The 27,922-nt window shown below is 41.8% G+C and overlaps 1 protein-coding gene and 1 long non-coding RNA gene across 9 annotated transcripts in view; one reads left to right on the forward strand and one right to left on the reverse strand.

The window, feature by feature from the left end:
* Positions 1-609: 609 nt before the first annotated feature.
* Positions 610-27,922, forward strand: part of ACO1 (aconitase 1) — a 55,045-nt gene continuing 27,732 nt past the window's right edge. The window contains exons 1-6 of one of the 8 annotated variants that reach the window (XM_036898165.2): positions 610-738; positions 9,536-9,590; positions 18,294-18,414; positions 19,500-19,668; positions 21,079-21,216; positions 27,814-27,883. In XM_036898165.2, the coding sequence (XP_036754060.2) occupies positions 18,318-18,414; positions 19,500-19,668; positions 21,079-21,216; positions 27,814-27,883 (474 nt within the window). In that variant the 5' untranslated portion in view covers positions 610-738; positions 9,536-9,590; positions 18,294-18,317. Of the gene's footprint in view, positions 739-834; positions 855-2,567; positions 2,737-9,535; positions 9,594-10,385; positions 10,777-18,293; positions 18,415-19,499; positions 19,669-21,078; positions 21,217-27,813; positions 27,884-27,922 lie in introns of those variants that run through there. The other 7 variants (XM_036898171.2, XM_057498749.1, XM_057498748.1 and 4 more) reach the window with 7 other exon arrangements.
* Positions 10,783-27,922, reverse strand: part of LOC118918877 (uncharacterized) — a 43,609-nt gene continuing 26,469 nt past the window's right edge. The window contains exons 5-10 of the long non-coding RNA XR_008996544.1: positions 21,779-27,841; positions 19,509-19,726; positions 18,245-18,357; positions 14,725-16,210; positions 13,917-14,607; positions 10,783-11,184 (exon numbers count right to left, since the gene is read on the reverse strand). This is a non-coding gene — a long non-coding RNA (uncharacterized LOC118918877). The remainder of the gene's footprint in view (positions 11,185-13,916; positions 14,608-14,724; positions 16,211-18,244; positions 18,358-19,508; positions 19,727-21,778; positions 27,842-27,922) is intronic.

Raw genomic sequence — 27,922 nt, forward strand, 5'->3', positions numbered from 1 at the left:
CCATTCTCAGCTATTTTGGGGACTTTCCACCGGTGAACAGCCTGCATTATAAAGCGTTGTTAAACGTTTAAAGAAAAAAATAAAAACTTCATTCATAACCATGGAAACCTTGAAGTCCTATATTGTCAGCGTGATTTCGATGCCCACTTGACAGGCTTTGCAAGGAACTAAGGAGGATGGGGTGGGGGGTAGGTTTGAGGGGATGGAGACAAGTGGGTAAGGGGCGTGGTGGTGGGTAAGGGGACGAGGTGACCTCACTTACAGGAGCAGTCAAATAGCAAAGCCTCTACCTTGATGCCCGAATCATTAAAAAAAAAAAAAAAAAGGTGCATTTCTTCCCCACTCCTTCGGTTCATTCCCTAAACGAGCTGGGCAGTCCACACCCTGTGCCTTAAAATGAGCACAAGTCACCCTGGTCTTAGGCCGTGGGTCCGCAGAAGTGGACCCGCACCCGAGGACGCTGCTGACCCATTAAGCAACCCTGCCGCGTCCCGCCCAGGACAAAGTCTCCCCAGCCGGGTGGGGGCGGTGGAGCCGGGACAGACTCGGCCCCGCCCCTCCGGCCGCGGCCCCGGCAGTCGGGCCCGTCGCCCCCTGCCCCGCCCCTGCTCCGCCCATCGGCCGGTGGCCCACTGGGAGGGACGCTGAGACGGCGGCCGCTGCAACCGCGCAGCGCTTGGGAGCGCGCCCCGCAGCCTGGTGCCGGCCCGCGCGTCTGAGCTCGCCGTGCAGTCCGCGGTGAGTACCGGCTCGGCCCGATCGACGTCCCGGGCGGGAGCGCCGGCCGCCGGTCCCGGAGGAGTTGGTGCGAGCCCTCCCCGAGGCGCCCGAAGCACCTTCCGCGAGCGGGACTGGTGCGCGCAGAGCGGCCCGGGGCGTGGGAGAGTCTGGGGAGGCCGAGGGGGGAATCGGGGCTAGTTCTTGGGGATTGACCTCTCCGCCTTGTCCCCGGCCTGTGTCGCGCCGGGGACAGGGATCGGGGACTGGAAATGTCTCCCTCTTCCCTCTTTGCCTTAGCTGTACGTGCTGCCCGGGGAGTCCTAGCCGAGGTTTGTGCGGGCCTCACCCAGAGTCCCAACCCCGAGGAGAGTCTGCGGGCCTCAACGGGGAGCCCTCCCCCAGCCCGGGCCGGCGGAGAGAGAAATCCTCACAGAGGGGCTGGCAGGTCGGGGAATCCACACCAAGTGGCAAGGGGGAAATGTGGGAAGAGGGAAGATACCGCTCCGTGGAATGGTTGAGCACAGAGCCCACCCTAATAGATTCAGAAATGCAGGAAGGAGCTTGGGCTGCCTTTCCTAATTCAGCCAGCACATCCGAAAGCCACACCGTCCAGCAACTCACAGAACTCACCTCATGGGGGCCGGGGGGAAGGAGAGAAAGCTTCTATCTAGGACAGCAGTTCTGAAACTCTTTGGTCTCAAAAACTCCTTTACACTCTTAAAGAAAATTAGTATACTAAGGAGCTTTTGTTTATGTGGATTGTGTCTTTCCATATTTGCCATATATAAATAAAACATTTTTACTATATGTAGTAATTCACTTAAAAATAATAGTGGTTCTGTTATATGTTAGCATACCATATTTGTATGAAAATATCCGTATTTTCCAAAACAGAATGTTTCTGAGAAAGAGTAGCATTTTAAAAATATTTTTGCAAACCTCTCTAATGTCAGCTCTAATAAAAGGCAGCTGGAATCTTTGATCTGCTTCTGTATTCAGTGTTTTAGTATCACATCATGTAGCCTCTGGAAAACTCCATGTATGCTCCTGAAAATGTGACAGGAAAAAGGCAAATAGCATCTTGGTATTATTGTGAAAGTGGTTTTGACCTTGTGGATCCCAAGGGTCCCCAACACCACACTTTGAGACCACTGTTGTAGGAAATGTTTCAGAGGCTTAAACTGTTGGTCCTTCTTGTTTTCAATGCTTCCTCTGAATGGAAACACACACCCCACCTCCTTCCACAGAGGGTGTCAGCCCTGGTATCTGGGACCAAGCTCCACTTCACTTTGGAAGCCAAATACTAGGTTCCCACATAAGAGATAACAAGCCCTGTTGGCCTCCTAAACTCAGTAAGGCTCACAGATGGCCACGGTTGTCTGTGCCTGCAGAGCTGGCCTGCCTGTCCACTGGTAGCTCAGCAGTGATGTGCGCACGGGACCTGTGGCTTCAGAGAAGTACCTACACTAAGTGTGCAGGGGTTTGTGTGAGAGCTGCCAAGCAGTTGAGAAATTACTTCCAAAAGAACAGGGAGGAATGCTTTAGCCTTCCTTTTTCCTCCATACTCTTTGCTGTTCGTAGTCATGTAGCCTTGAGTTTACTGGGATATGAGTCCCCAGTCTTGGTGCTCTTCCACTTTCTCCTTTCAGAGGTGTGCCACCGTGAGTGGCGCTTCCTCAGCTGCTGCCAAAAATTGATGTCCTGCAGCCTGGAGTAGTGCAGGTGGGATCCCTCATCTATTTCCTTGGCTTCATGCTCTGTCAGAACAAGTTCCAGATGAAATTACATACATATATACCACTAAAGAAAATAATTTTCTCTTTCCCTTTTTGTTCCTCCATCCAAAAAGCCTCTCTGCTCTGATGAAGCAGCTCAGACACTGCAGCTGATTCTCTGGAACTGTTGCAAGCACATAAGCATGTCGCCTCTGTTGTTGCACTGTCCACAGACAGGAGAAGGGAGTGGGGTCTAACCTCTGAGCACCTGCTGTATTCTTGGTGTTAAACAACTTTGATGGTGGGTTCTCATTCCTTCATTCCCTTCAGTAGACAGTTATTGACTACCTACCTACCAAGTACGCAGCTCTGTACTGGACACTGCGGAAGGTAGTAAGCACAAACAGGTGTAGTCCCTGTCTTTCTGGAGCTTACAGTCTGATAGCGGACGTGACTGCTGGTTAATTCACAGTCCCCTGTCTGAGTGTTCACATGAAACATACCCCTACGTGAACAGTACCCCTACCAGATGTGTGCTTCTGCTGAGGAAGCCAGATTCACAAACTGTGAAGTTAATGATAAAACCAACATTTATTACCATGTGCCTGGCAAAGAAACTCCTTTGCCTTCCTTCCTCCACTCTTCCTTTTACGGAGGAAGTAAGTCCCTGTGAAGCAGGCAGACTCTGTACAGGGAAATGAGCACCAGCCTCATTTCATTCATTGGGCGAGCCTTGGGCAAGGAACTTTCTCTCTCTGGGCCTCAGTGTCTTCTTCGTCTTTAAAGGAGATATTGAGCTGTTGATGTCCCAGGAAGCCAGTGTGTTTCGCTGGAGCTGGTTTGCACTAGCATTTGTACACATCTCTTCTCAACTCCACGTTCAGTGGCATTGCATTTTTTTAGCTTGAAGTCAGTCATTATGGGACCATGAAATCAGCAAATACAGTTAAGTCAAGGCTTTTTGCCTCACTGGAGAGCAAGTTGTTAAACATTTACCAGTGCACTGTTGCTACTGTCAGAGCCAGGGTGCATTTTATTTGTGCTTTAATATAAAGCAAACTCCTTAGCCTGGCAGCGGGCTAGCAGCAGACCCTGCTACCCTCTTTGTCTCAGCAAGAAGGAGAAGCAAGTATGAGCCAGAGATTCGTGCTGACATAGTCACACTGCACCTCATCTATTTCTCTGTGATGGAGGCTCCAGCTTCAGCCCTCTCCCTCCAGTTGACCTAGAGGTTAGAAAGTTCTTCATAGAATTAGCACCATTACCTGAGAAGCCATCAGCTGACCATCTCCCTGGATCAATGGCGTTCATTTCTTTTTTAGCTCTTTTTTATGGGAAATCTCAGAGATACAAAGAAGTGGAGAGTGTAAGTCCCCAGCTTCAACAATCACGAACATTAACATTTGGCCAATCTTGTTCCATCTATACCTTTCCCCAAACTCCATTCTTTTTTCCCCTCTTCCAGAAGTTACCATCTTCATTTTCAACCATATAAATTAACAAGAAATTTTTCTTTGTTGTATCTTTTTAGTAACAAGCAGGTACTGACTGCTGTAGCCAGAAATCTTTATATTCTGCCCCTGCTGTCGGCCCGAGGGAACTACTTAGTGGTCCTTAATCACTTGCTGTGTCCTTCTGCTTCACTGCTTTTGCATTTGCTCTTCCCTTGACCTTAGAGTCTAAATGGTCTTCCTTTTGCCTTCTCCCAGTACTCCTCTGTAAAGCCTTTCTCAGCTCCTCTAGTTATAGCCGTCTCTTTCCTGTGACCCTTATCATACTATAGTTATTTGTGTGCTTATCATAATGTCCTTGTTAGATAGTGCTCTTTGCATAAAACGAGGAATGTTCTCCTTATCTCCCTTCCTCCAGTGGTATTTAGTACTGCTTAATGTGGAGAAGATGTTCAGAAATATATGCTAAATTAATTTCAATTGATTAAGGTCACGGGAGAACATTTTTTTATTATAAAAGAAATGCATAACTTAGACTCATAGACACTGAGAAGTGACTAAGGGTTACAAGGGGGAGGGGAGTGGGTCGGAGTGGTAGAGATGGGGACTGTTGAACCACTATGATGTACATCTGATAAAATTAGAAAAATAAAAAGGAATTATAACAAGAAAAAAAATGCATCACATTTAAAGGAAAATATTCAGACACAGCCTAGGACCAAGAATGTTTTACCTCACCCACAAGGACTTTAAAAAATTGTGATGAAAAGAATCTTCAATTTGAGTTACAAACTTCACATTATAAAATAAATGAGTAATAAGAATGGATGTACCATAGAGAATATAACCAATATTATATTATCTTGGTATGGTCACGGGGTAACTACACTTACATGGTGAGCGTTTATAATGCATATAATTATTGAGTTACAGTGTTGTATATCTGAAACCAATATACTATTGTATATCAACTATATTCCAATTTAGAAAAGAATCTTCAATTTGAGCCAATATAAAAAGACAACTTTTTCAAGGAAAATGTCTTTCTTTATGGTGTGTTGCTATTTTTTCACATATATGTCTGGAGCCCTTAGGTTTTACCTGATTTTAGAATGCTTTTTCTCTGAGTAGATAAGAGTGACTGACCACATTTTAGAATATCCATTGTGTTTTAAAATGTAGATTTAAATTATCAGTAAAATAAACAGGCTACGTTAAAGGCCCACATGTTCCAGGAAGTCAGTAATATCATTGTCACATTGTGCTTTCATCTGTTAACCTTGTTTAATGATCACAGCGTGGGGCAGTGCAGGTATTGTTACCTTAAATCTGCAAATAAGTAAATTGAGGTTTAGAGATACAGGACAGAAATTGGCAGAGTCTGATTTTAAGTGTGAATTGGAAACCACAGGGCTCTGGGATGAGATGTTATGAACATGCAAAGACAGGAAATTATCTTTCTAAGCATTTTATGTCTTTGGGAGACAGACTAGGTGCTTGAGGTAAATGTGTATCCTGTAATGCCGCAGAACTACCACCCTCTGGACCAGTCATGTCTCAGATTCTGCATGTTCTGCTTTAGTCTTTGTTGTAAAAATTAACCCACTTCCTGATGAACTAGCCAGGCTGCTGTGCACGTGTGCTGGTATGGCGCTGTCTCTCTTTTTTCTTGACCTGCAGGGAACTCTGGGCAAGCCCATCTTTGGATAGTGTGACTTGCCTGGGCTGTGGCTCTAACTGACCTCTATGGAGCACTTAATTATTCCTAATCCTCATCATCCTTTTATAAACTTTATTGTAAAATTACAAAGCAAAGTACATGTTGTGGCATAGTTCGTGAAGAAAGTGTGTCATTCTAAGAAAGTGCCCTCCTGCATGATCACCAGGTTTGAATTTGGGTTTAAGAAAAGGAAAGGTGAATAAATCTCAACAACAGCCTGTTATGTGCAAGAGCTAACCTATGACAGACATACTAAAAATACAACACCGTAAGATTGGTGGGATAAGCTGATAGAACCAGTCGGCTTCAGGACTGTTTTTAAGGACTGTCTCTTTCATGAAACCCTTATTTGCTCAGATAAGCAATCAGTTGCATCTTAAGTGCTGGCTGATGATGGGTTATTGATATTAACACACCCTTTAAAAGTTACCATCATGACACAGATTTGCCAAAGTCAAGGATATTTTATGGGAAACAGAGGTTGACTATCTAGTCTTCACATAGAGTTTGAAGTGAGATTTAATTTTTTTTTCAATCTCTTTGGTTAACTTGGGAGTCTGTATGAGGACTATAAAATGCCATCACTTATGCAGCCTATTGGGAGGCAGCATGGCATAAGAGAGTCAACCCTGGCATCAGGGGGCCTGGGTTTGCCTCCCAGCCTGGCCACTTATCAGCCATGAGACCTTGACAAGCTACTTAACCCCTGATCCTTAGTCTTCTCATCTGTAAAAAGGGGTGGTGATGCCTTTCCCAAAGAGTTGATAAGGGACCACATTAGACAATGTGGGTGAGGTGCCTGGTACCCCAAAGGTACTCAGAACATGTCACCAGGTGGCAGTGTTTATGGAATGATGTAGCACTACAGCATAATACCTGCACATTGATGCTCTTCTTCCAAGCCTCTCTCCCAGTCCAGATCTCTTGAGCTGCAGGGCCACCTAAGCAACTGCCTGCTGGACATCTTCATCCCAAATTCACCGTATCTAAAACCAACATCCTAGTTCCCATCACTGGCTCTGCTAGTTTGCCTAATGATGAGTGTAGGAGCTATCCTAGACCTCTCTTTCTTCATCACTCACTCTCAGTCCATTCTGCTTTCTTAACTCTCCCTGGGATCTACTGTCCTTGTCCTCTTTTTCTGACCTGCCCCACCTGATGACAGAATAGCAGTGTACCTGTCTGCCTGACACCAGTCTAACATCCTTCCCCTGAGTCAGTCCCCACCACTATCAGAGTGGTCTCTGGAAGTCAAATCAGGTCTTGAAGAGTCCAGTTTAGAATCTTTTAGTGGTGCCTCCTTGTCTCCAGGATAAATCCAAACCTTTCTGTGAGGTCCCTCAGGATATAACCCCTACCCCTCCCTGTTCATCTCCTCGTAGCCCTGCCCCACCTGCACCCTGTACTTAACCCACATGGAATATCCACTGACTCCCATCGGGCCACCCTTCTGTGCCTTTACACATGCTGTTATCTCTGCCCAAAATATTCTTTGACTGACTCTCTCCCTCTGGTAGTTCTGGAAGGCACGGGCATGGTGTTTCCTGTCCTTGAAGGCCTTTCTGACCTCCCACCCCCACCCCAGATTATGTACTCTCTCTAGAGGTTTCTTTAGCTCTCTCCATCCACTGCGGCTGCAGCCTGGACTGCAGGGTACTGCCTGTATCTCAGTCTATGTGTAACTGAGGAGTGATGGCAACTTTTATCCCTTTATCCCAGCATTCCATAAACGTGTGTGTGAAGGAATCTATGTTGATCGGTTCTCTGAGACTGCAGATCCGGAGAGGTCTAGGTACTACATGTGTCTAGTGCTGCCCTATTATATGTCACAGCTTTGACCCAATGGAATGGCAGTTGCGTGTAGCGGCCATGCCACTGTGTGGACCACTGAGGTGGACCTTGAGCATAGTTGCTCAAGAGTGGGGCTTGAGTTGGAGTTCTAGTGTCTGCTCTCAATACACCTGCAGTCTGGCTTTAGATTTCCAGCTCCTAACCACATCTCTGTGCTGCGATGGGCAAAGAACATGCTGGTCAGGAAATGGGAACATCAAGTCCTCCTGAGTTACCTTTCTTCTTGAAAATCAGTGAATATGGGTAAATACATTGAGCTTCTGGGAAATGTACTAGCTTGGGTCATCATTCTTGAGTCCAGGCAGTTCTAAGGTAGATGTGGGTAGGTAACCTCAGAAACTTGGTGAATTCATAGAAATAAATGCTGCCCTATGAGACCCCTGGCAGCCTGACACCCAGCCTTTTGTGGTGACACTCTTTCTTTCTAACTCCTAAAATTTCAGTTAGAAAACTCATTACCAGAGATCTATGAAATGAGTTCAGAAGCTTGAGGAAACCATGCACTTTCTTAAGAATGGATATTAGTGAGGCCTGCTCTATAGTGCTTTTAAAAAATAGTTGCCTGCTCCTAAGACTTACCTGCAGTAGGACTTGGTCTCTGCAATGTCATTTTGAAGCCCCACTAGTGACTGTGGCTTGCTGCAGGGTAGGGCACCCACATTCTCAAAAGGGGCTGAGGACTGACCTTGATGAGAGGGTGAGGTCAGGAGCCGAGGGCTGGGTCAGGATGTCTAGTTCTGAGGCGCCCTGGCCCACTTCTTCCTTTACTTTCTGGCCAAATGTTTCATGACCCCACGATGACTGTTCTTTCCTCAGTGCATCTCTGGAATTACAAATTCTGAAATAAGACTTTTTGGGAAACTCTGCTTATATTAGCTCAAGTGATAGCAGAAAATAAAAATAACTATTTCTTATGAGTTTGTGCTACTGCAGTTAATTTACAATAACCTTAAATGATGTGTTGGGCGAGCTGTTCTTTGGGAATTGCCTACGATGTGCTGTCTTGGTCAGGAAGCCTAGAACTGGGGAGCCGCTTGGTCAGACAATGCAGTGGCCATGGCCCAGGCCCTCCCAGTCCTGACCATTGCCTCTGGCTGTGACTGTGCACATCTGCCAAGTGACTCATGATCATTCTTATGATACACCCTAAAAATTTCCAGTGTTACTTAATAACGAAGTTCAGGGAAACAGAGGGGTTAGATTTCAGGAAGTAGCCACTTTTTAAACGCAATCTAATATTTTGACAAGTTAATTTCTTGTCAAACTTTAACAAATCCCAATGCTGGAAATCTACACCTTAAAGTATAAACTAGGGAGAGCACTTTGAAGTTTGTTCTTAGACAGAACCCCTGTAGTGACTGACTCTGCTGCCTCCGCATGTCATCGCCTCCTTTTCTGCCCTCTCTTACCCTGCTCTGGCCCCTCAGCCTCTTCAGTCCTACATCAGGACCTTTGCACAAGACTTCATGCCTTTTCAAGATCACATATAGCTTGTCCCTCACTCACTTCCTTCAAGGCTTTGCTCAAGTGGCTCCATGTCATAGCTTTGACCTTCTGATACCTTCATGGCCCCCTCACGGCCCGCCCTGCCTACTGCCTTCATCCTGCTTTATCCAGAGTTTGTCACCATCTGCCATTCTGTTTGTATATTTATTGGTTTAGTCTCCCTTCATTGTCTCCCTCTGTCTTCATGGAAGTAACATGAGGGCAGGGACTTTGACAGTTTTGTTCCCGGCTGTATCCCCAGTGCCTAAAACAGTTCCCAGCACATACTAGACAGTTAACATATATGTTTTGAATGAATAGATTCTGCAAGTAGCCTAAAGGAGTGTATATACTTTATGGGCCACTGAAAGAAAGCCATCCAGGTATGGAACTGCTCAGGTGTGGCACTGCAGATCACCCCAGGGACCACTGATCCATGAGGACTGTCAGAAGGGACTTCTTAGATCACTGACTGACCTTATATTACAGAGGCACACAAAAGGATTCAAAACAAAACTGAATCATTTTAAAAGTGTTACAGATCCTTTAAAAAATCTGAGAAAGTATTTAGAGCATTTTGGTCTGTTTTCCAGGATGAGACAGAAGAATAAGTGAAAAGAGATTGATAACAAAAGTTTAGCAAAAAAAAAGGTAAGTTATTGTGTGATGGCAAAGCTTTCTGACAGAAGGCAGAGTCTTGTTTTATTAAGTGCATCTTGCATTTAACTAATGCTCAAAAAATATGTGTCAATAGATTTGGTTATATTGTTATAAAGCCATTCCTTTCTCCAAGACCTTCCTTCTGCACTACCCTTCTTAATTTTTTTTTCATTCTCTCCCGAAACAGACAATTGCTCTTATGGCTTCTCCTTCAAATTTCTTATGATTACAAGTATCACATTTAAGAGGTGTGTGTGTGTGCTTTAAATTACTTTTATGAACAGCTAAGAGAATGAAAGAGGTGAGCTGGTCTCTAGGAAAATTCAGAAATAATTTAGTTATTCCAGTTTCCCAGAGGCATCTGCACAGATAAAGCAAAGAACTAGTATCTGTAGCTCTTGAACCCAGCTGACAAGCCACAGAAGCCCGCCAGCTTGAGTGGTTCTCACCGCCATCTTGTTTCTGCTTACATGGACACCCTTGGAGTCTCCCTTTTGACAGAAAGTTGTTTCCAAGTAGCATGATGTTTAGATACACAAAAGTTTGGGAGTAGGACCAATTTATTTCTTTTTGAACGTAAAAACGTTGAGCATAGCTGATCTTTACAGTGAGCAGAAGTAAACTCTAGAGATGCAGTGACACTACTCTACCTTTGGAGCTGGAAGCCGTGAAAATTCAGGATGGCTATATTTAAGAAAGTGAGAAGAGAGGTGGTAAGCCATGTGAAATAGAGAAGAAATCTCTGTTGTTTGTATCGACTTAAAGAATCCGCTCTTGTTTGTTTTTAGAACATCCTGAATAAGCAGTTCAAGGATGTGCTGTCTGTGCTTGAGACCATAAAGCGGTGATTCGCAGCACAGCCCTTGAAAGCTCTTTCAAACTAAACAAGCTGTCCTGGAGACTGATGTGCACACTGCCCACCCAAAAAGACAGACAAAAACAAAGAAACAACTCTATCCTCCCTACGCCATCACTGACAAGAGCTCTGCCGCTCAGGGTCACTGCTCTGCTCTGTGCTTCCAGTGTGCGCAGACTGTGTGGTTGGTTGTAGGGCCCAATCATATCTATGCCTCTTTCTCTACCATAAAACCACCTAAAAGTATTCAACTCTGACAGCAGACACAGCTAAATCTTGGATTTGTATAATCCAAAGCCTGGAAGGAGACCCAAAGAGGTGAATCTTAATTTGACCTCATCGTTGGCATTTAGCCAAAAGTCAGTCAACTGTGCTGTGTAATGAGCATCATCCCGTGACACACCCCTGCCTGTGGGGTGTATGGTCCTAGATGGTCTTCCAGCCAGAGTGATGGGTTAGCAGTGCACTGCCCATATGCCCTCAAGAAACCCATCTGTAAGATTACTGCCTGGGCTTGGAAGTTCAGGCTGGGTTACAGACAGGAAAGCTCACTGACCCAGAAGGGGATTTTGCCCATGATTTAAGCTAATCAGCTGCTTACCTTGCTATAAACAAGTCGGTTCACAGTGCAGCCAAGCTTGGGGTCAAACTGTGCATCAGGTTTCAGGGCTTCCATCCGCTGTGAGGGCTCCCATTACATAAAGGGGAATCTTGTGGGTTGCAAGTCTCCAAATCAGATGGAGGCCAAGGTCAGTCCTTGCCTCTCCAGGGTGATAGAGCTGAGTCTCATCTACATGAATAGCTCAGACAAGTCCCCTCAGACATGAGAACATTTGGTGACCAGAGGCCATTTTAGTGTCACTCAGTTTGGCCTGTCTCCAGACAGGCAGTTTACAAGAGAAGAAATTCAGATGTCTAACAGACAGATGGAAAGTATTTCACCTTCACTAGCAGTGACAAAAATGCCAAAGATTAGCTTTTCATCTCTCAGTGTGGCAAAGGTAAAAACTTATTATGTTGCCTGATTTAGGCAGCTCCATTCACTGCCCCAGAGAAGGGTCATAAAATTGGTGCAGCCTTTCCCAGGCAACAGACGTGTAACAAATAGGAGATATGATAATCCTTTCACCCAGCTGTCCTACTTCTAGGAACTGAAAGCTAGGAATTGAAGGAAATGGATTAAGGACCTGCCCAAAAAAGTGTGTCCAAAGGTTGCAGCATTGTTTGAATGTTAATTCTTGGAAACAACCTAAATATTTTAATAATAAGGCATTAAGTAAATTGTTATATATCTGAATGCTATTTTTCTGGTATAGTTAAAAGTGGTATAAAATATCACATGAAGGCACTATAAAGATGTTTGTAGTCAATTGCTGAGTAAAAGAAAAGCAAATAACAACAATGTGAGGGTCTAATTCATTTTTTTAAGTAAATCCAAGTGCAGTTAAAAGTCATATTAAATGAAATTCCAAACCATGGTATTAAAGATGACTTTAAATTTCTTCTTTTGCTCACCTGCATTTTCTAATGTTTCTACAATGAGCATCTGTTGCTTAGTGTAATATTTTTAAAGTTATTATCACCCAAGGAGACATGGTCTAGTAACAAGTTTGGTATCCTGCTGGGTGGGGGTGGCCAGGGTGGGGGAGGGAGGTTTATAAGGCAGGAGTCCAGCTTGGATTGATGTTTGATTGTTAAAGTGTGGAGCTGTCCATCTAAAGTTAAATTATGAACTATTCATGGATTCTCTTTAGAACCATTTCACTACATTGGTGGGTAACAAAGGACATATTTTGGGGAGCAAGATATGTTTCTCTAAAGAGTATCAGTCACAAATTTACTTTTAAATAAATCTTGATCAGACATTATTAAAGAAAAGACTGCATATTGTAGTTACAGGAACTTTTTATGAATTGCTCTACCTTCCTTTCAAAAGTCATAGCTAAGTTTTCATTTTATAGAACTCTTATTTATAGTTCTTACTCCTTATATGAAATACCCTCTGTAGATATTTATGTACACATTGAAAATGACTGCTCCAGGTGTGTAAAAAGTAAGTAATAAATAATTGCATGCTTACAGGGAAGAGAACTTCGGTTCTGTTTAGAGGTATGTAACATAACATGTTTAAAGCCCCTCTATCCTTCACTCAATGGTTTCTTCTACTTAGAGGTAATCAATTTAACTTTATTCTATAGCTTTCTTTTTGTATTCACTTACATGAATGAATTTATACTAATAGTCTTGAATGGATATATACTAATAGTCTTCAATTTTTTTAACATAAGTTTTTTAACTCAGCTATATTTTCTTTCTGATTCTACCGCTGAGATTCTAGTATATATATATATATATATTATTCTGCAACTTTTTCTATTTCACTTATATCACTTAATGTCTTTGCTCACATTTCTCATGTTGAATCTGAGTAAGGAATTGCATGTTAGATATTGATATTGTATGTTTGTTAAACTGATTTGCCTTTACTCTGCCTCTCTTGAAATAAACCAGTCACCCAGGGCAGGTTGATAAAAACTTAACCATATGTTGTTTTCTCAAAGTTTAGCTGTTAGTCATCTCTCTGGAATTTTGAACCACATGAAACGTTCAGTAAATGATTCCAGAATTAACTCACAAAAGCATCAGCAAACTATGATATGCCTAAATCGTACTTTTGCAACTCTACTTCTGAAGGATTTTATTCATTTTTTTCCCTGCTGGAAATCTGCATTTCATTGGAGGAAAATTCAGCTGTATTTTCTCCATGGTTCTACCACTTACAAGTCCTGTGACCCCAGCTAGTCACTCACTTTATTTTCAGACTTGCTTTCCTCTTCAAGGGAATGCTAAGTGATCTGCAAGGTTCTTTCCAGGAGGCTCAGCATTCTCTGATTCCATCTCCCTGCCTCCTAAGCATCAGAGGTCAAGGTGTTGGGAGGTAGGGATGTGGTGAGTGGCTGGTGCCATGTGGCATATGCACCATGAAGGTGCTATTCCAAGTCACCTGCAGGTACCCTAAGTTGAAACCAAAGGTCAGTTGGTAGCAGGACTGTCTCTGGTTGGGGAGGAACCCCAGCTCTAAACTGTCTCCACCTTTTTACTGAGAGCATGGTTCATTTGTTAAGTGTCCCAGATCTGCCTGCCTTTGCCTAGTATTTAGTATTTCTAGTGATTTACCTTAAAAATCATGTTCAACACTCCTTCCCCCCTCCATTCTTCTATGTACAAAATGTTCCTTGGGGATCAGGACATTGCACAAGTCACCCAGCTGGTCTTTCAGGATGGGTTAGCTTTGAAAGACACTGTTTCTCAACCAAAAAATTATCTTGATTTTCAGAATGTGACGTAGGGGTAGTGAAGGGTTTCATATACAGTGCAAGTGTCTCTTTTTGGACTCTTTGTGTATAAGAATTGTTTGCATGTCCTTTGTGATTCAGAGGCCAGGGATGGATGTTCACCTCTCCTAACACTCTGCATGCAAGCGTTCAGGGAGAATAAGTTCTGAATGAGCTCCAGCCTCACTGCTTAAAATATATTGTTTCCTTTTTTAAAATTTCTTTTCTCTTTTCTCACTTCCATTTATCTTCTTTTTTCCTTTGTCTCCATGCAGTGTCTTCTTATTCCATAGAATGCAAAAGGCAGCAACCCAAACATATTTCCATGTATATTAATTCTTCCCCCATCCAAACAAGAAAAAAAAGTACAATAACACTCCACCCTCTCCCAAAAAAATCCACACCAACTCTGGTCATTCCTCTCTTTTATTAGTATTGAATGGGGATTAGATAAAACAAAAAAGGTAGGAACAAAGCAGAAGGAGAAGATGGGGGATAAGAACAGAAAGGAATTCAAACAGTCATATCTGTGCTTTATGTGAATGTAGAAGTAGGCAGGGCTCCCTGGCTGACAGACCCAGATCTTGGGGTAGGTGTGGAATCCGCAGGCCCTGTGGTAATTAGGACCTGAGGTTTGGGGATGGAGTACAGTTCTGGCCAGGGTAAGACAGACCTAGGAAGTGTTCACAAGGCCTAGATTCCACTTTGGATCTGCACCTTTCCCAAGATAAAGACCAGTCCCCTCACAGCCTCCTCGCGGCATGCTCAGGACTTTCTCTTGGGATTAAGGTGCTGGGAACTCCTGGCGGGGCATCTGAAACAGGAGTGACAGTGTGAGTGAGACCTTGGGAGTAGCTCTGACTTGCAGAGCCCTCCAGGCTTATACAGAGGGGCTGTTTCCCAAACCACTCTGCTGTTGCTTTCCACTCACCTGGGACTCCATAAAGTGGCCTGGGATGTGTGATGCCGGGCCCAGGCCAATGTGCTGGGTGACCAATGGAAGAAGGAAAGGCAACTCTAGTATTCACAGCTGTGTCTTGTAGGATTTCTCAGGCCCGTACAAAGCCTTCAGGCTTTTTTCAAGTCTGGGGATTGGTTGGTGACCTCCAGCCACACCACCTTCAGAACAGGAGTTGTTGCACCTGGAGAGGCGAGAGGCACCACAGGGTGGGTAGAAGGAACCAGAGTTCAAAACCCAGCTCTGCCTCTTATTAGATGTATGCCATTAGGCAAGTTTTTCCATCTCTTTGAGCTGCTGTTTCTCAGCTGTAAAATGGGAATGGGTTATCTTTAACTAATAGAGATGTTGCCAGAGTTAGAGAAGATGGGCTGAAGCACTGGGCATGTGCTGGTGCTTAGTAATTAGTACCTGATTCCTCCTAATTGCTGCAAGTAAAAATTGCTTCATTAATATAGTGAAACTAGACAATTATCTACTTTCTAAGGAAAAAAGGAGGCAGATGGTAGAGCACTTTACACAGACCATTTTCTACATGATCCATATTGGTCATCATTCCGTCCTGAAATGCCAGCTTGTTTTGTAGGGTGCCGGGAGCAGCAGGAATTGTATAAGGCCTCCAAAGTTCTGCGCAGGCCGTCTGTAAGGGAAGCAAATCGACACATTTTATCTTCACTGCATCATGGCAAACCTGGGTACAACTTAGTGACTGGTTCAACCATAGACTTTGGGGTCACCTGGCCCCTGTCTCTGTGGAGACACTCTTCTGTGGATCCATTTTCCAGGCCAGCAAAACAGCAGTTTTCCTGTCGCAGCTGCAAATCTGTTTGGAATGGAAGAGTGAAGTCTAGGGCAGAGGCATTGGTGACCAACCAAAGGGAGAAGAGCATTATTGCCTTTTTCGATTTACATCTTCAGAACTGTAGTCAATGGGATCATTAGTCTCGTTTTATGAGCCCACAGATTTGTAAACTTCTCCTTCTGCAGACAAGCCGGCGTGTTTCTTGCTGAATGGTGTATTTACAGGCCTTTTCCTCCTGACTGGCTCCCCATGTAATGGGCATGAATACAAAGACACTTGCATTTCTGTGGCACTTACCTTAAGTGGACTCTCCCCTCAAACACAAAAGCCGCCGTCTTCCCTCCCAAAAAGCAGTCCTTCACCTCGCTGCACATGGAGTTCCGCTGTGTTTCTTCTCCCTTCCATGACTCCCCACTCACTCAGCAGCCATTCTCTCTAACTTTGGTCTCTTCAGCTTTTAATCCATCTACAACTTCTTTTCAATTTCCGCTGCCACCATCCACTTGTCCACTCAGGTCACTTTTCACCTCCTCCCCTTCCAGAGTCTCCTGCCTGAGTTTTTTCTCTGGTTACCCTTCCATTCCTCCAGTCCAAAACATCTGCCAGGTTATGCTGGGACACAGGTCAAATAGGGGCACAGGGGCGTTCGGTTTGGCCCTGATGGTGCAGGCGTACATAGTAGTACAGAAAAATTTAGTTACCAACATTTATAAATCAAGAGAGTTCGTGTAGAAATGCAGATTGCCAGCCTCACTTGAAAAGCTGGATGATCTGTCAACTCTGGACCGGCATTCCTGCAGGCAGCCCTTGGCTGGAGCCAGTGACCTCTGCCCCTTTAGAGGCTGAGGTTGCCCGGTTCCCTGTGCAGCCTGCCTCACTGCATAGGGCCCTTCCTGAACCTCAGAGGCATTTTGGTTGTGGCTCCCTCCCCCTTCCAAGCACCTCACTGCCTCCTGAATCGTCAGTTCCTCAACTGGGACTCCACGGGGTCCAGCAGGGACTCCCAAGCCAAACGTGTTAGAAACACATGGGAGATTAAAGATGGTGAATCCTTCCACTTCCCCCAGTCAATTCAGATTCAGTAGCTCAGGGGAGAGACTCAGGAATCTATTATTAACAGGAAAGACACCTGAATAATTCTAGGACATTTATAAACGTCTGTGAACATGATTACACTGTGTTCTAGTGTCACTTGCCAGCCTGTCTTTAGTTTCAGTTCCAGATTTCCTACAGCATGTCAATTGGCCCAGACTGGGTCAGATACCTTTTTCCCTTGCCGACGAAATAGCAGATCCCCCAGAAAGCATGTGGGACCAGGGGAAAGCAGCAGCTCCCAGCGAGGCACTGGCGGACAAGCTCACTCTTCCCTCTGCGTTCACTTGTGCCCCTTACGGGTGTGGCTTGTTCTCCCACATCCTGCACTGGGAGCTCCAGGAAGGCAGAGGCAGCATCTCAATCGGCTGGCTCTCCTCAGAATACCTAGCACTGGATTTTGAACAGAGCAAATGTAGAAATACCTAATTTTTTTAAACTTCTAACTAGCTTTCAAAAAGTTATCTATGTACACAGTTAAAAGTGCAAACAATATGAGAAGATACAGAGTGAAAACTGAGACTTCCTCCCAGTCTTGATTTCAGGGCCCCTGTCCCTCCTAAAGCAACCAATCTTTTTTATGTCTTAATGAAGACAGGGGCTGGTCTCTGGAGGCAAGGCCCACTTGTAACTTTTTCCTCACAAACAGCAGTTTCCTGTATGTTGGGGGTTATTTTTCATTTTATAGTAATATGTTGTTCTTTCCATATCAGTCATCCCAAAAATGTTAAATATTTACTCATAAAACCCTGGATTAAGTAGAGAAATGTTACTATTTTTATCTTAAAATTAGGACTCTTGGGGGAGTGGCTTGATTAAGGATTTCTGCCCATAGAGTAGAACTTGAAAGCAAGTCTTCGGACTCCTGCCCCAGTGTGTTTTGCTCTGAATTATATAGTTAAGTTATATGAAATCACTTTATTTCTGCCTGGTGGAGGCCAGGAACAGTGTCTTCCCTGTTCACTGCATATCATTTATAAAAAGATAAATGAGAAGTCATGCCCAATGCTGCATGCAGTAGAGTCCCCTCCAAACCTATCTGGGGAGTTTGGGCCTTTATGCCACCACCATGAACCTTATTTGATGATTTCCTAATGTGAATACACTGTGATTACCATATGCAAAAGTCATTCAGGAAGACTTCTAGTTGACACGCTTATTTAAAATGCTGCAGAGTCTGTGACATGGAAAACAGCTGCTTTGAAGTCCTCACTTCCAAAGTTCAAGTTTTATACAGTTGCATAATGTCACCTGCTATGGACCTCTTACCTCCAGTCAAGCAAGACATGAGTCCAACTCAGAGGTCTGTTCATATATTCAAGATTTATTTTGAGCACAGCCTTCATTTCCCTTCTTCCCATATTTTATCAGTGAAAGAATGTTGAAAAGTTGTAGAACTAAGACAAAACAAGTCAGGGATTTTATGCTTTCTTGAGAGGTGAATGCTAGCTTTCACATTAACATCACAGAAATCCACCTTATTTTCTAAGGATATCATTCTTGTATTCATTTATACCCCATCTTCCCCCTACTCTGAGAAGATAAGTGATTTCTTAAAGTGAATGCATACCATAATTGTTGAAGAAGCCAAACACTCACCAGAATAAATGAGGTCAGGAAAACAAATTAGGTGTTTTCTTTCCTTTTCAGACACACGTGACCATCAGGGACCATGAACAACCCATTTGCACACCTTGCTGAGCCTTTGGATCCTGCACAACCAGAAAAGAAATTCTTCAATTTGAATAAATTGAAGGATACAAGATATGGTGGGCATATGACTCTATGATGTAACTGATCTGACAGCAATTGGAATCTCATTTGCATGATAATAACACTAATTAGTTAGCCTTTATAGAGCTGGAAGAGTAGCAGAGAATTGCTGAGTGATCTTAGATTAAACATACAAACACACACCTAAACACACATTTTCTTAAATTGACATTTTTAAGTGTATAATAATGATTATATACATGTAACATTTATATAACACCCTACAGTATGTAAAGTGTTTGTATATATTCATTATATCACTTAATCTGGAGAACAGTCCCGTGAGGTCATGTTGTAAAGTATAAGAAGACCCAGAGAGGATCAAGGACGTGATCAAATAAATAACTACTATGTGGGTAGCAGAAGAGGGCAGAAACACAAATCTTTTTATTCCAAATCCTGTGCTTTTCTACCTTTGTACTCATCTTTTCCAGATAATACTGGTGAATATTTTCATTTATCAGGATAGAACATGGCTTTTATAAATAAACAAAATAGTTTTCTTATGAATTACCATTGTTTTATCCTAAAAACCATAGTTACCAATGGCCACACTATGTGGTACTTAGGGTTTCGCTTCCAAAGGAAAATGTACATGACTATACTTTGGTCTTAATTACAGTAATTATAAAGGGGTATTTTCTCATTTTTTAAACACTAGTTTTCATAAGAAATATTACTGTGTGTGTGTATTACTTGCTAACATAATATTGTAAATATCTAGACTAATTTGTTTCATAATGACTTACGGGAAACTTACGGGAAAGTTATTGGAATCTAAGTCAAGGCAACCACTTACAAACATATATATACACCATTTATAAATACCTGTAATCTTTTGCCTAGTCTGGATATTTTCTATATATTTTCAGTGGATGTATCTAGCAAATGAATGTCTCTTAAACCTATTCAATATCCTTATATTTTAAACTGCTGAAATCAGTTTAAATTTACCCTCTTTTCCTGTTGGAAGAATAGTTTGACACTTCATATCAAGCTTATATAGAGGTTGGCTTTACAGAGCTCTTCTAATAAGGTGTCTCTTGATTTTTGTTTTGTTACGCTTCTCCTTTACTCCTAGAACGCTTACCATTTTCTATCAGAGTTCTTCTGGAGGCAGCCATTCGGAACTGTGATCAATTTTTGGTGAAGAAAAATGACATTGAAAATATCCTGAATTGGAATGTCATGCAGCATAAGAACATAGAAGTGCCATTTAAGCCTGCCCGGGTCATCCTGCAGGACTTTACGTGAGCCAACTGTCACTTCACTCTCTTCAGTGCTTCCCTTGTCAGCCTTTCAAGAAAGCTTTAAAAACAAAAACAGCAATAAAAAAACCCACAGTGACTGTATAATTTATCACCCAATATCCACACACTTTTGAAAATAAAAAGGAACTGTTATTCTGGGCAGCAAGTAGTTGTCTCAGGCAAACTGGGACGTGTGGTCGCTCCACCTTTTCCAGTGGCAGAAGTCACTATCTTTGGTCTTGAAAGTCCAGGTCTCAAGCATCCTCACAGAAGATGGCAGAAATAGCATGGAGCAGGGCTATCTCAGGATCTTTTCTCCCCAGGCCTGTCCACAGGAGCCAGGTGTCAGGCAGCTGTCCTTACAACACTGATGTGCTGTCCCCTCAAGGGAGATAGGTGTCCCAGGACCTGGCCTGTTGCTGTTGAGCCTGAGCTCCCATCCTGCTCTTTCCAGGAATGTTGCTCCCTGCCACAGCCTCTTTTTTTTTTTGAGAGGGCATCTCTCATATTTATTGATCAAATGGTTGTTAACAACAATAAAATTCTGTATAGGGGACTCAATGCACAATCATCAATCAACCCCAAGCCTAATTCTCAACAGTCTCCAATTTTCTGAAGCATAACGAACAAGTTCTTACATGGTGAACAAGTTCTTAAATAGTGAATAAGTTCTTACATGGTGAACAGTGCAAGGGCAGTCATATCACAGAAACTTTCAGTTTTGATCACGCATCATGAACTATAAACAATCAAGTCAGATATGATTATTCATTTGATTTTTATACTTGATTTATATGTGAATCCCACATTTCTCCCTTATTATTTTTTTTATTTTTTTAAATAAAATGCCACAGCCTCTTTTTTTGAGACACTACTTTTCCATTTTTGAATGATGTTATTTTATTCCTTTTAGAGACCAGATTTCATTTTTCTAGAGGAAGATCACCCAAATTTTATGCTCTAATATAATCAAAAGGATTCACCTAATGTGAATTTGGTTCTTAGCCTGCTTTTCTGGATTACATCCATTCCTTTCACTTGATATGAAGTTGAAATTGTGATCCATATGTCTTCTTCAGATCTTTCTCAGTCCACCATGTGAATGGAAACAGTCATGGCAATAAAAGTACCAGTTTTCTCATCATTTCCTTATTTAGACCTTATTTGTTGTTAACTTTAATGCAGTGATAAAAGTGCATATAAAGATACTACTCAGGCATGGCATTTACTACCCATGTAATTTCTGCTTAGGAAATGGGTTTAGAAACTTTTAGAACATTTTTTAAGTCATCCATTGTTAGCTCCACTGATGAGAGAGTCCCACCGGCAGTATTATCAATGGAGACAAAAGCTGAAATCCAATTACACATTTAACAGGTTTATTTTCTGCTTACTTCTCTCTTTCCTTAGGGGTGTACCAGCTGTGGTTGACTTTGCTGCAATGCGTGATGCTGTGAAAAAGTTAGGAGGAGATCCAGAGAAAATAAACCCTGTATGTCCTGCCGATCTTGTAATTGATCATTCCATCCAGGTTGATTTCAACAGAAGGTAAGAGATTAAAAGGATACTTAAGTTGTCTGCTTTGTGCAAAATCTTGGAGTGCCAGTCTTTTTTGTGTATGTGTGTCATTCAATAAAAGAAAAAATCTTTAACAGGTATATTCAAGAGAGCTCAAACTTAACATAAATTTTCCATTGAAGAATTTTTTTTTTGTGGGAGAGGTGAATTTTAAGTTTTCCTATTTATTTCTTGGGTGGGAGCAGCCAGAGTTTAAATCCAGTTTGAAGTGTGTGTAAAAACCATACACATAAATTTCTGCCATGAGTGTGCAGTGCAAGTATACATTGGACTTTAAACGAGTTTGGGTTTTTTTTAACCAGTGGAGATTCCTTTTTTGATCCCAAGTGACTATTTCATATCTGGCTGTCTCTGCTTCTCCATATGGGTTTCTATATGCTTATCCTTTCTTTTTCTATTCTTACATTGTTTGGAATATCTGCTTCTTGCTTCCTACTAAACTCCTACCAATAACCCTAAAATAACATGGCAGTTGACAATAAGAATTCATTTCTTAGACATCTATAAACTGGTTGGGAAGTCAGTGACTGACACTGAGTGCAGTCAGGCCGCTCTGCTTCATCCAGCTCTGGCTGGGCCGACTGCTCACACAGCCCTGCACTTCTGCAGCACAGCTGGGACAGCTCCATTCCGTGTGTGTTTCGTTGGGGGCCTGGCTATCTGGTGATCACAGAGGCTCAAGAGGAAAAGTGGGAACCCACGATATCTCGAGGCCTAGATCAGGACTGGCATAGGATCACTTCAATTCATGTGACATTAATCAAAGTATGTCAAGGCCAAAGTCATTTCATCTTTTGCAGAATAGCTGTAAGAATACACAACAAGGGTTTGAATACAGGGAGGGCAACCAGGTATGGCTACAAGGATGGTATCTTAACCTAGATAACTAAATAAAATTATTATCAGTTATCAGTGGGAAAAGAAATATTATGCATACAATGCTGGGAAAATTATTTGGCAAAGAAAGCAGTTCATATGAATTAAAGCATTAATATTTAAAAATAAAATCATCAAAAAATTTAGAAGAAAACTTAAGTATATATGTGTCAAGTGTTTTGATGACCTTTCTAAATTTAACAATGAATGAAGCCAAAAAGGGGAAAAAAATTATAGATTTAATGACTTCAACGTTAACAGGAAATTAGTTGAAAAACGTTTGGAACAAATATGACAAAGGGTTGCTATCCTTAATATAAAGACTGTGTATGATCCATTTTTAAAAACAGTAAAACCAGTTAGATAAATGGGCAAAGGAAAGTAGACATTCACAATAAAAGGAAATGCAAATGGTAAACAGTTGATAAAGCTTTTTCAACCTTACAAATAATAAAAAACTAAATTTAATTCTTGAGCTACCATTTTCTCTTATAGTTAAGATTAGAAAAGTAACATTATTAATTATAAAGGTTTCATGAGAGAAACACTTTTATACACTGCAAATTAGAAATGATGAAAGCAATACTTAATAAGTTCCTCAAAAATTGCCATATCCTTTGTCCTGGAAACTTCACTTCTAAGCATACCCTTCATAGATAACCTGAAATTCATAATGACATACAGCTTAATGACTAAACAGCATTCATCAAAGTATTATTTATAATAATGAAAACCTGGAAGCATTATAGATGTCCAACAGAGGCAAATGCTTTATTAAATTATGGTACATCTTTAAAGTGAATTATTAGGTAATCTTTAAATATTTTAAATGTGCTTAATAACACTTGAAACATGCTCATGTCTTAGTTCAATGAACCACATATAAATTGTAATGTACAGAGTGAGCTCAGCTAGATGAAAAGTTAAGCAGAGATTAAAAGATGAGAAAGAGATGCTAAGCTGCTAAGCAACTACGTTTAGGATTATAACTGTTCTTCATTTTTACAATAAGAAGCTATTAGTTTAAAAATAAAAACTCATCTAAGAATATGAGACAAACCATTCAGAGGGGAAAAAAAACCCAAACCTTTTATTTGCTTCCCTGGGGATTTAAGTTGGTTCCATAGCCTCAAGAGAAATGTAGAAACTGGTCATTCTCAAATTAATGTTGCCAAAATCCAACCCAGATAAATTCAGGATAAAGACAAATCTTTGTGCCCTGAAGTGACAGTTCTTGGAACCAACAGACTGGATACTTACTAGCTCTTCCCTTTCATTTGGACTCTAAACCCATCAGGCAACTTGTCTTTTTTTCTTCTTTAAATTACAAGGGCTCAATGTAATGTTTTGGTTTCAAAGGGAAGAGTTAAAAATATATACACAAAATGTTATCCTATTTGCAAATGAGGATATTTCCTAAACTCCCACTTCAGAAGTTATAAGGTATAAAAGGAGACTCTCTTTGGTATTGATTATTTACCTTCATTTTGCGGGCCTAGAAAGTGAAAATATTGGTGGAGACAGAATTATAATTGTTTTAAAGTCTAAGGTCTTTTGACTAAAATTCAAAAAGTTCCTGACTATTAAGCAGTTAATGAATCTGGATGATCACCAAATTCACTGTGATTTTTTTTTTTCCTCCTTAAACCTGGATATCCTTCAACTCTGGTTTCTATTTTTTAAGGATTTTGTTCATTTACACTGTAGTACTGAAAACATTATTATGAAAACAGCAAAGTCCAGAGGTGAAATGAACTCTGATCCAAATTGATTTCTAGCAAATGCTTTTTTTCTTCCTTTTTTCTTTTTGTATTTAAAGAGAACATTTCTGTTGGAAGTGTTTTCATTGATGGTGTTTGTTTTTATTTCTCGAGTTTGGTTTCGCAATTTGACCTCAATCTCTTTCTTCATTTTTTGTAAGGAATTAAGTGTGATGTCTCAATCTTTGTGTCCTGTGGGCTTATTTTCTAGCTATTCCCAAAAATGAACTAGAAAAACTAAGTAAGAGGTGGTAGGATGGTAAGTTTTTTCAGTGAAGTATTTCTAAGCTCATTGCCCAGTTTAAATAAAATTAGCTTCACAATGTCTTTAGGAATTAAGGATTATTACTAACACATTATTAACTAACACATTGTTGTAATATTTAACAAAGTTATCTTAGAAATAGCCTTTTAAAAAATCCCCCCAAAAATGCCATAACAATTCCTGACCAGATTTCATTGAGTGTGAAAACTGTCTCCTCTGTAAATATTGTTTGTGAATTTCTGGAGTACCGTTAAATGTAGTACTCAGAAACTTTGATGTGTATTCAAATCTGAATTCAAATTAATGTCACTAAGGAAACATTTCCTCTTTAGATTGTGAGGCCAGTCACAGTCAGAGACCTTATTAAAAACTCACCAGATTGGTGAATTTAGGGAAGTTCTGAGTGGTGGAAAAATCCAAATTCTAGGTCTGTTTATTCATTTCAATAATTAGAGCTAAGTTAATTGAGCAAAGGTTAGCACACAAGGTGTTTTGGTTTAATGAGTAAATCGGTTTTTTTTACCTGGAATTAACATATCTTCAAACAGCCTAAACGTTTCTGGCTTCTGCTGTGAATATGTTGTTTACATCAGACTGATGTCCCAGCATTCTCTGGGGTAAGTGTTCCCCTTCCAACCCTGCTCTGCTGTGAGAAGCTCTGACATCCTTCTGGTGCTGAAGGCAAAAGGACAAGGGATAATGACGGGGAGCCCACAGAGCTCAGAGTACAGCAGAGATGGAGGCACCTGAGGCAGGGCCACATATGATCAAGAATAATGTTCCAAGATGACTTCTTTTTTTTTTCCTAATTAAGTCCCTCTAACAGGCCTGCTGTGTGCCAATATTTATTCGAGAAACAGGTTAGTTTAGAAGAAGAGAGAGATTAGAGAATATGCAACTTTAATGCAGCTGTTAAGTGTAGTAACCACAGAGGAGGCAAATCATCTGGATGGGGGGCATAAGGAGGCTCTTCCAGGAGTATCACTTGATCTGGATCCTGAAGGGTGTTTACCAAAGACAGAAGAGCTGGAAAAAGCATTTTTCACAGAGAGAACAGAGTGTGCAGAGAGATCTGAGGAAAGAGGTTTGGGAGGGGTATGAGGGCTACAGTGAGGATGAAGTTTAAGAAAGTTTGGGCTGGAAGATAGGAGGGCTTATACAGGAAGGCTGATTGATGGACTTTGTTTTTTATGACAAGGGATTTGTACTTCATTTAGAAATTGTGAAGCCAGTGGCAGATGCAAGATGGACCATGATTTATATTTTATATTCTGGTGATGGTACAAAAGGTATGTTGACTAGCCTGACAGAGAAACCAGGTAGGGGGCTATTTCTGGAATAAGTACTTTGATAGCAGTAGGTACTCAGTGGGAGAAGAGGTCACTGGATGAAATGTGATCAGATAGGACGAGGACAAGACTTAGGAAAGAAGGTCATACGTTAGGGTTTGACCTGTTGAGCTGCTGGTGCCTGAGGTATTCCCCATTCAGATGCCCAGGTCCACTGGGAATATGAACCTGACCTGAAGAGACAGGTGGATTTGGAGCAATGGAGCCCTTAGTATACTAGTGAGAAGGTGGACCTGGAAGAATAGGGGCACCTGGTCCAAGGGCCCAGAGGGTCTGCTGATGCAGGGTCGGCACTGGTGTCCTGCCTTGGTCCTTGGTACCAAGGTCTCTGTTTCTTCCTTTTGCTTTTCTTTAACACACAGACATTCATTCTTTATGTCAGGGATCAGCAATCTTTTTCTGTAAGGGGCCAATAATAAATAGGCCTTGCTGGCTACATACTCTCTCTATTCACATATTCCCCTTTCTTTTCAACCTATAAAATGTAAAAATTATTTTTTGCTTGAGGATCAAACATATACAGGTATTAGGCCAGATTTGCCCATGGGCTATAGTTTGTGGACTCCTCTAAGGCACTCTCTGGGATTGATTCCATTAAAGCAGCCGACACTTAACCTTGAGAATATTCACTTCAAGAGAAGAAGAGAAAAATCAGCATGGTAACTGAAATGTGTGTTGTTGTTGTTTTGTAGAGTAAAAAAAGTGCTTCCAGTCTCTTTCTTCTCAAGAGGTGCCTACTGATTTTTACCTGGCTGACTACCCCCCATCCTTCAGACTACATTAATGTCATTCCTCTTCCGGAAGGCATTCCTGACCCCCGTTTGAGTCTGTAGCCCTTTCTGGGTGCTCCTTTGGCACCCTGTATGTCCTGAGTCATGACCTTGACAGTCTGGGCTCTTCCAGCTGCCTGGCTACTACTCTGTATAGTCTTCAGGTTTGGTCCACCAAGTGGGCAGGCACTGCTCATGGTACTTCTGCACCACACTCCCAGCATATGGCCCAGGTGGGTTCTGTAGATCATTAGTACATGTAGGTACCGGGAGGATGAGAAGTACAGTGTTTAGTTAGAGGCCTGGGGCCATCAGTCCTGGGGTCAAATGACAGCTCTATAACTGACAAGCATCCCGCCTTGACAAGTTGTCTAACCATTGTTATGATGATTGAAGGAGTTCAGGCATGTAAAGCATTTAAAGCCTCTGACATAATCTTGCCCTTTAGCTCCTTCTGTTATTACTGTGGTGGTGGTGATTACAGTTTCCATAACTCCACTGCAGGGACGCAGCGTGGATTTAGAGCACCGACAGTGGAGTCAGACTGCCTGGGCTTCGCTTGCAGTTCATTTACTAGCTCTGTGGTCCTGAGCAACTTTCTTAATCTCTCTGTGTCTCAGTTTCCTCTTTTGAAAAATGTGGGTGTTAATGATATCTAATCAAAGGGTTATTATGAAGACTAGATGAGAAAATAAATGTAAATCATTTAGAATAGTGGCTGCTTCCTAGTAATGACAGTAAGTGTTAACTATTAATTATGGAGTCTGATTTGGATCTTAGTTATTAATTTTACTATCTTTTCCTATGTTTTCTCAATCCATGATATATAATTTAGGAGTACCTTTTTGTGCCCAACCTACAAAGTTGTGACTATGACTTATTCTACCTCAACTCAAAAGAATGAAGCTTGATTACAAAAAATCCTGGACAAGCTTCTTGATGCCCTGGCTTGCCTGTGTCATTCCTGAGGGACTGAATGACTTTGAGTAAACCTCAGCATATAATCTATGCTTTGTAGATGTTCTTAGGTGGCACTGTTATCATAAACCTCTGTCTGAGAAGTAAGAGATTGTGATTCTATAAGTGCCGTTGCTTCCTGGGATCACTGGTTCCCTGTCTGCCAAAACAAACAGATGAAAGTGGCAGCCCAGACGTGGCTCAGTGCAGAGAGCTGTTATAGCAAGGTCAAGGATGAGAAAGGAGGACAGAAACAAGGGTTCATTAAATATCTAAACTGTTCTTGTCATCTAAATGTCTCAAGTCTGTTCCTAAGAATCAGACTTTATGATTGGTTTAGTTTTATCTTGAATTCATGCTATGGGTTCTACTCACATGTTTAAAGACATTGGAATCACCTGAACAAAATAAACATTATCCTTTTTAAAAAGCTTTTGCTACTTACCTCTCCTTTCCCATGTGAATGAATGCATCAGTACTGTCCAGCAAGCCTGCAGATGAAACTGCCATGTTATTCATCACCAACAGATTTGACCAGTAATAATATTTTAAGCCTTAAAACTTATACATTTAGTTTTTCTCTCTGACAGGGCAGACAGTTTACAGAAGAATCAAGACCTGGAATTTGAAAGAAATAGAGAACGATTTGAATTTCTGAAGGTATGGGCAGAGTTTAGTTCCAATGCTTGGCTTTTTACA

This window comes from Manis pentadactyla, chromosome 3 (assembly GCF_030020395.1).
Source record: "Manis pentadactyla isolate mManPen7 chromosome 3, mManPen7.hap1, whole genome shotgun sequence".
Taxonomy (NCBI): domain Eukaryota; kingdom Metazoa; phylum Chordata; class Mammalia; order Pholidota; family Manidae; genus Manis; species Manis pentadactyla.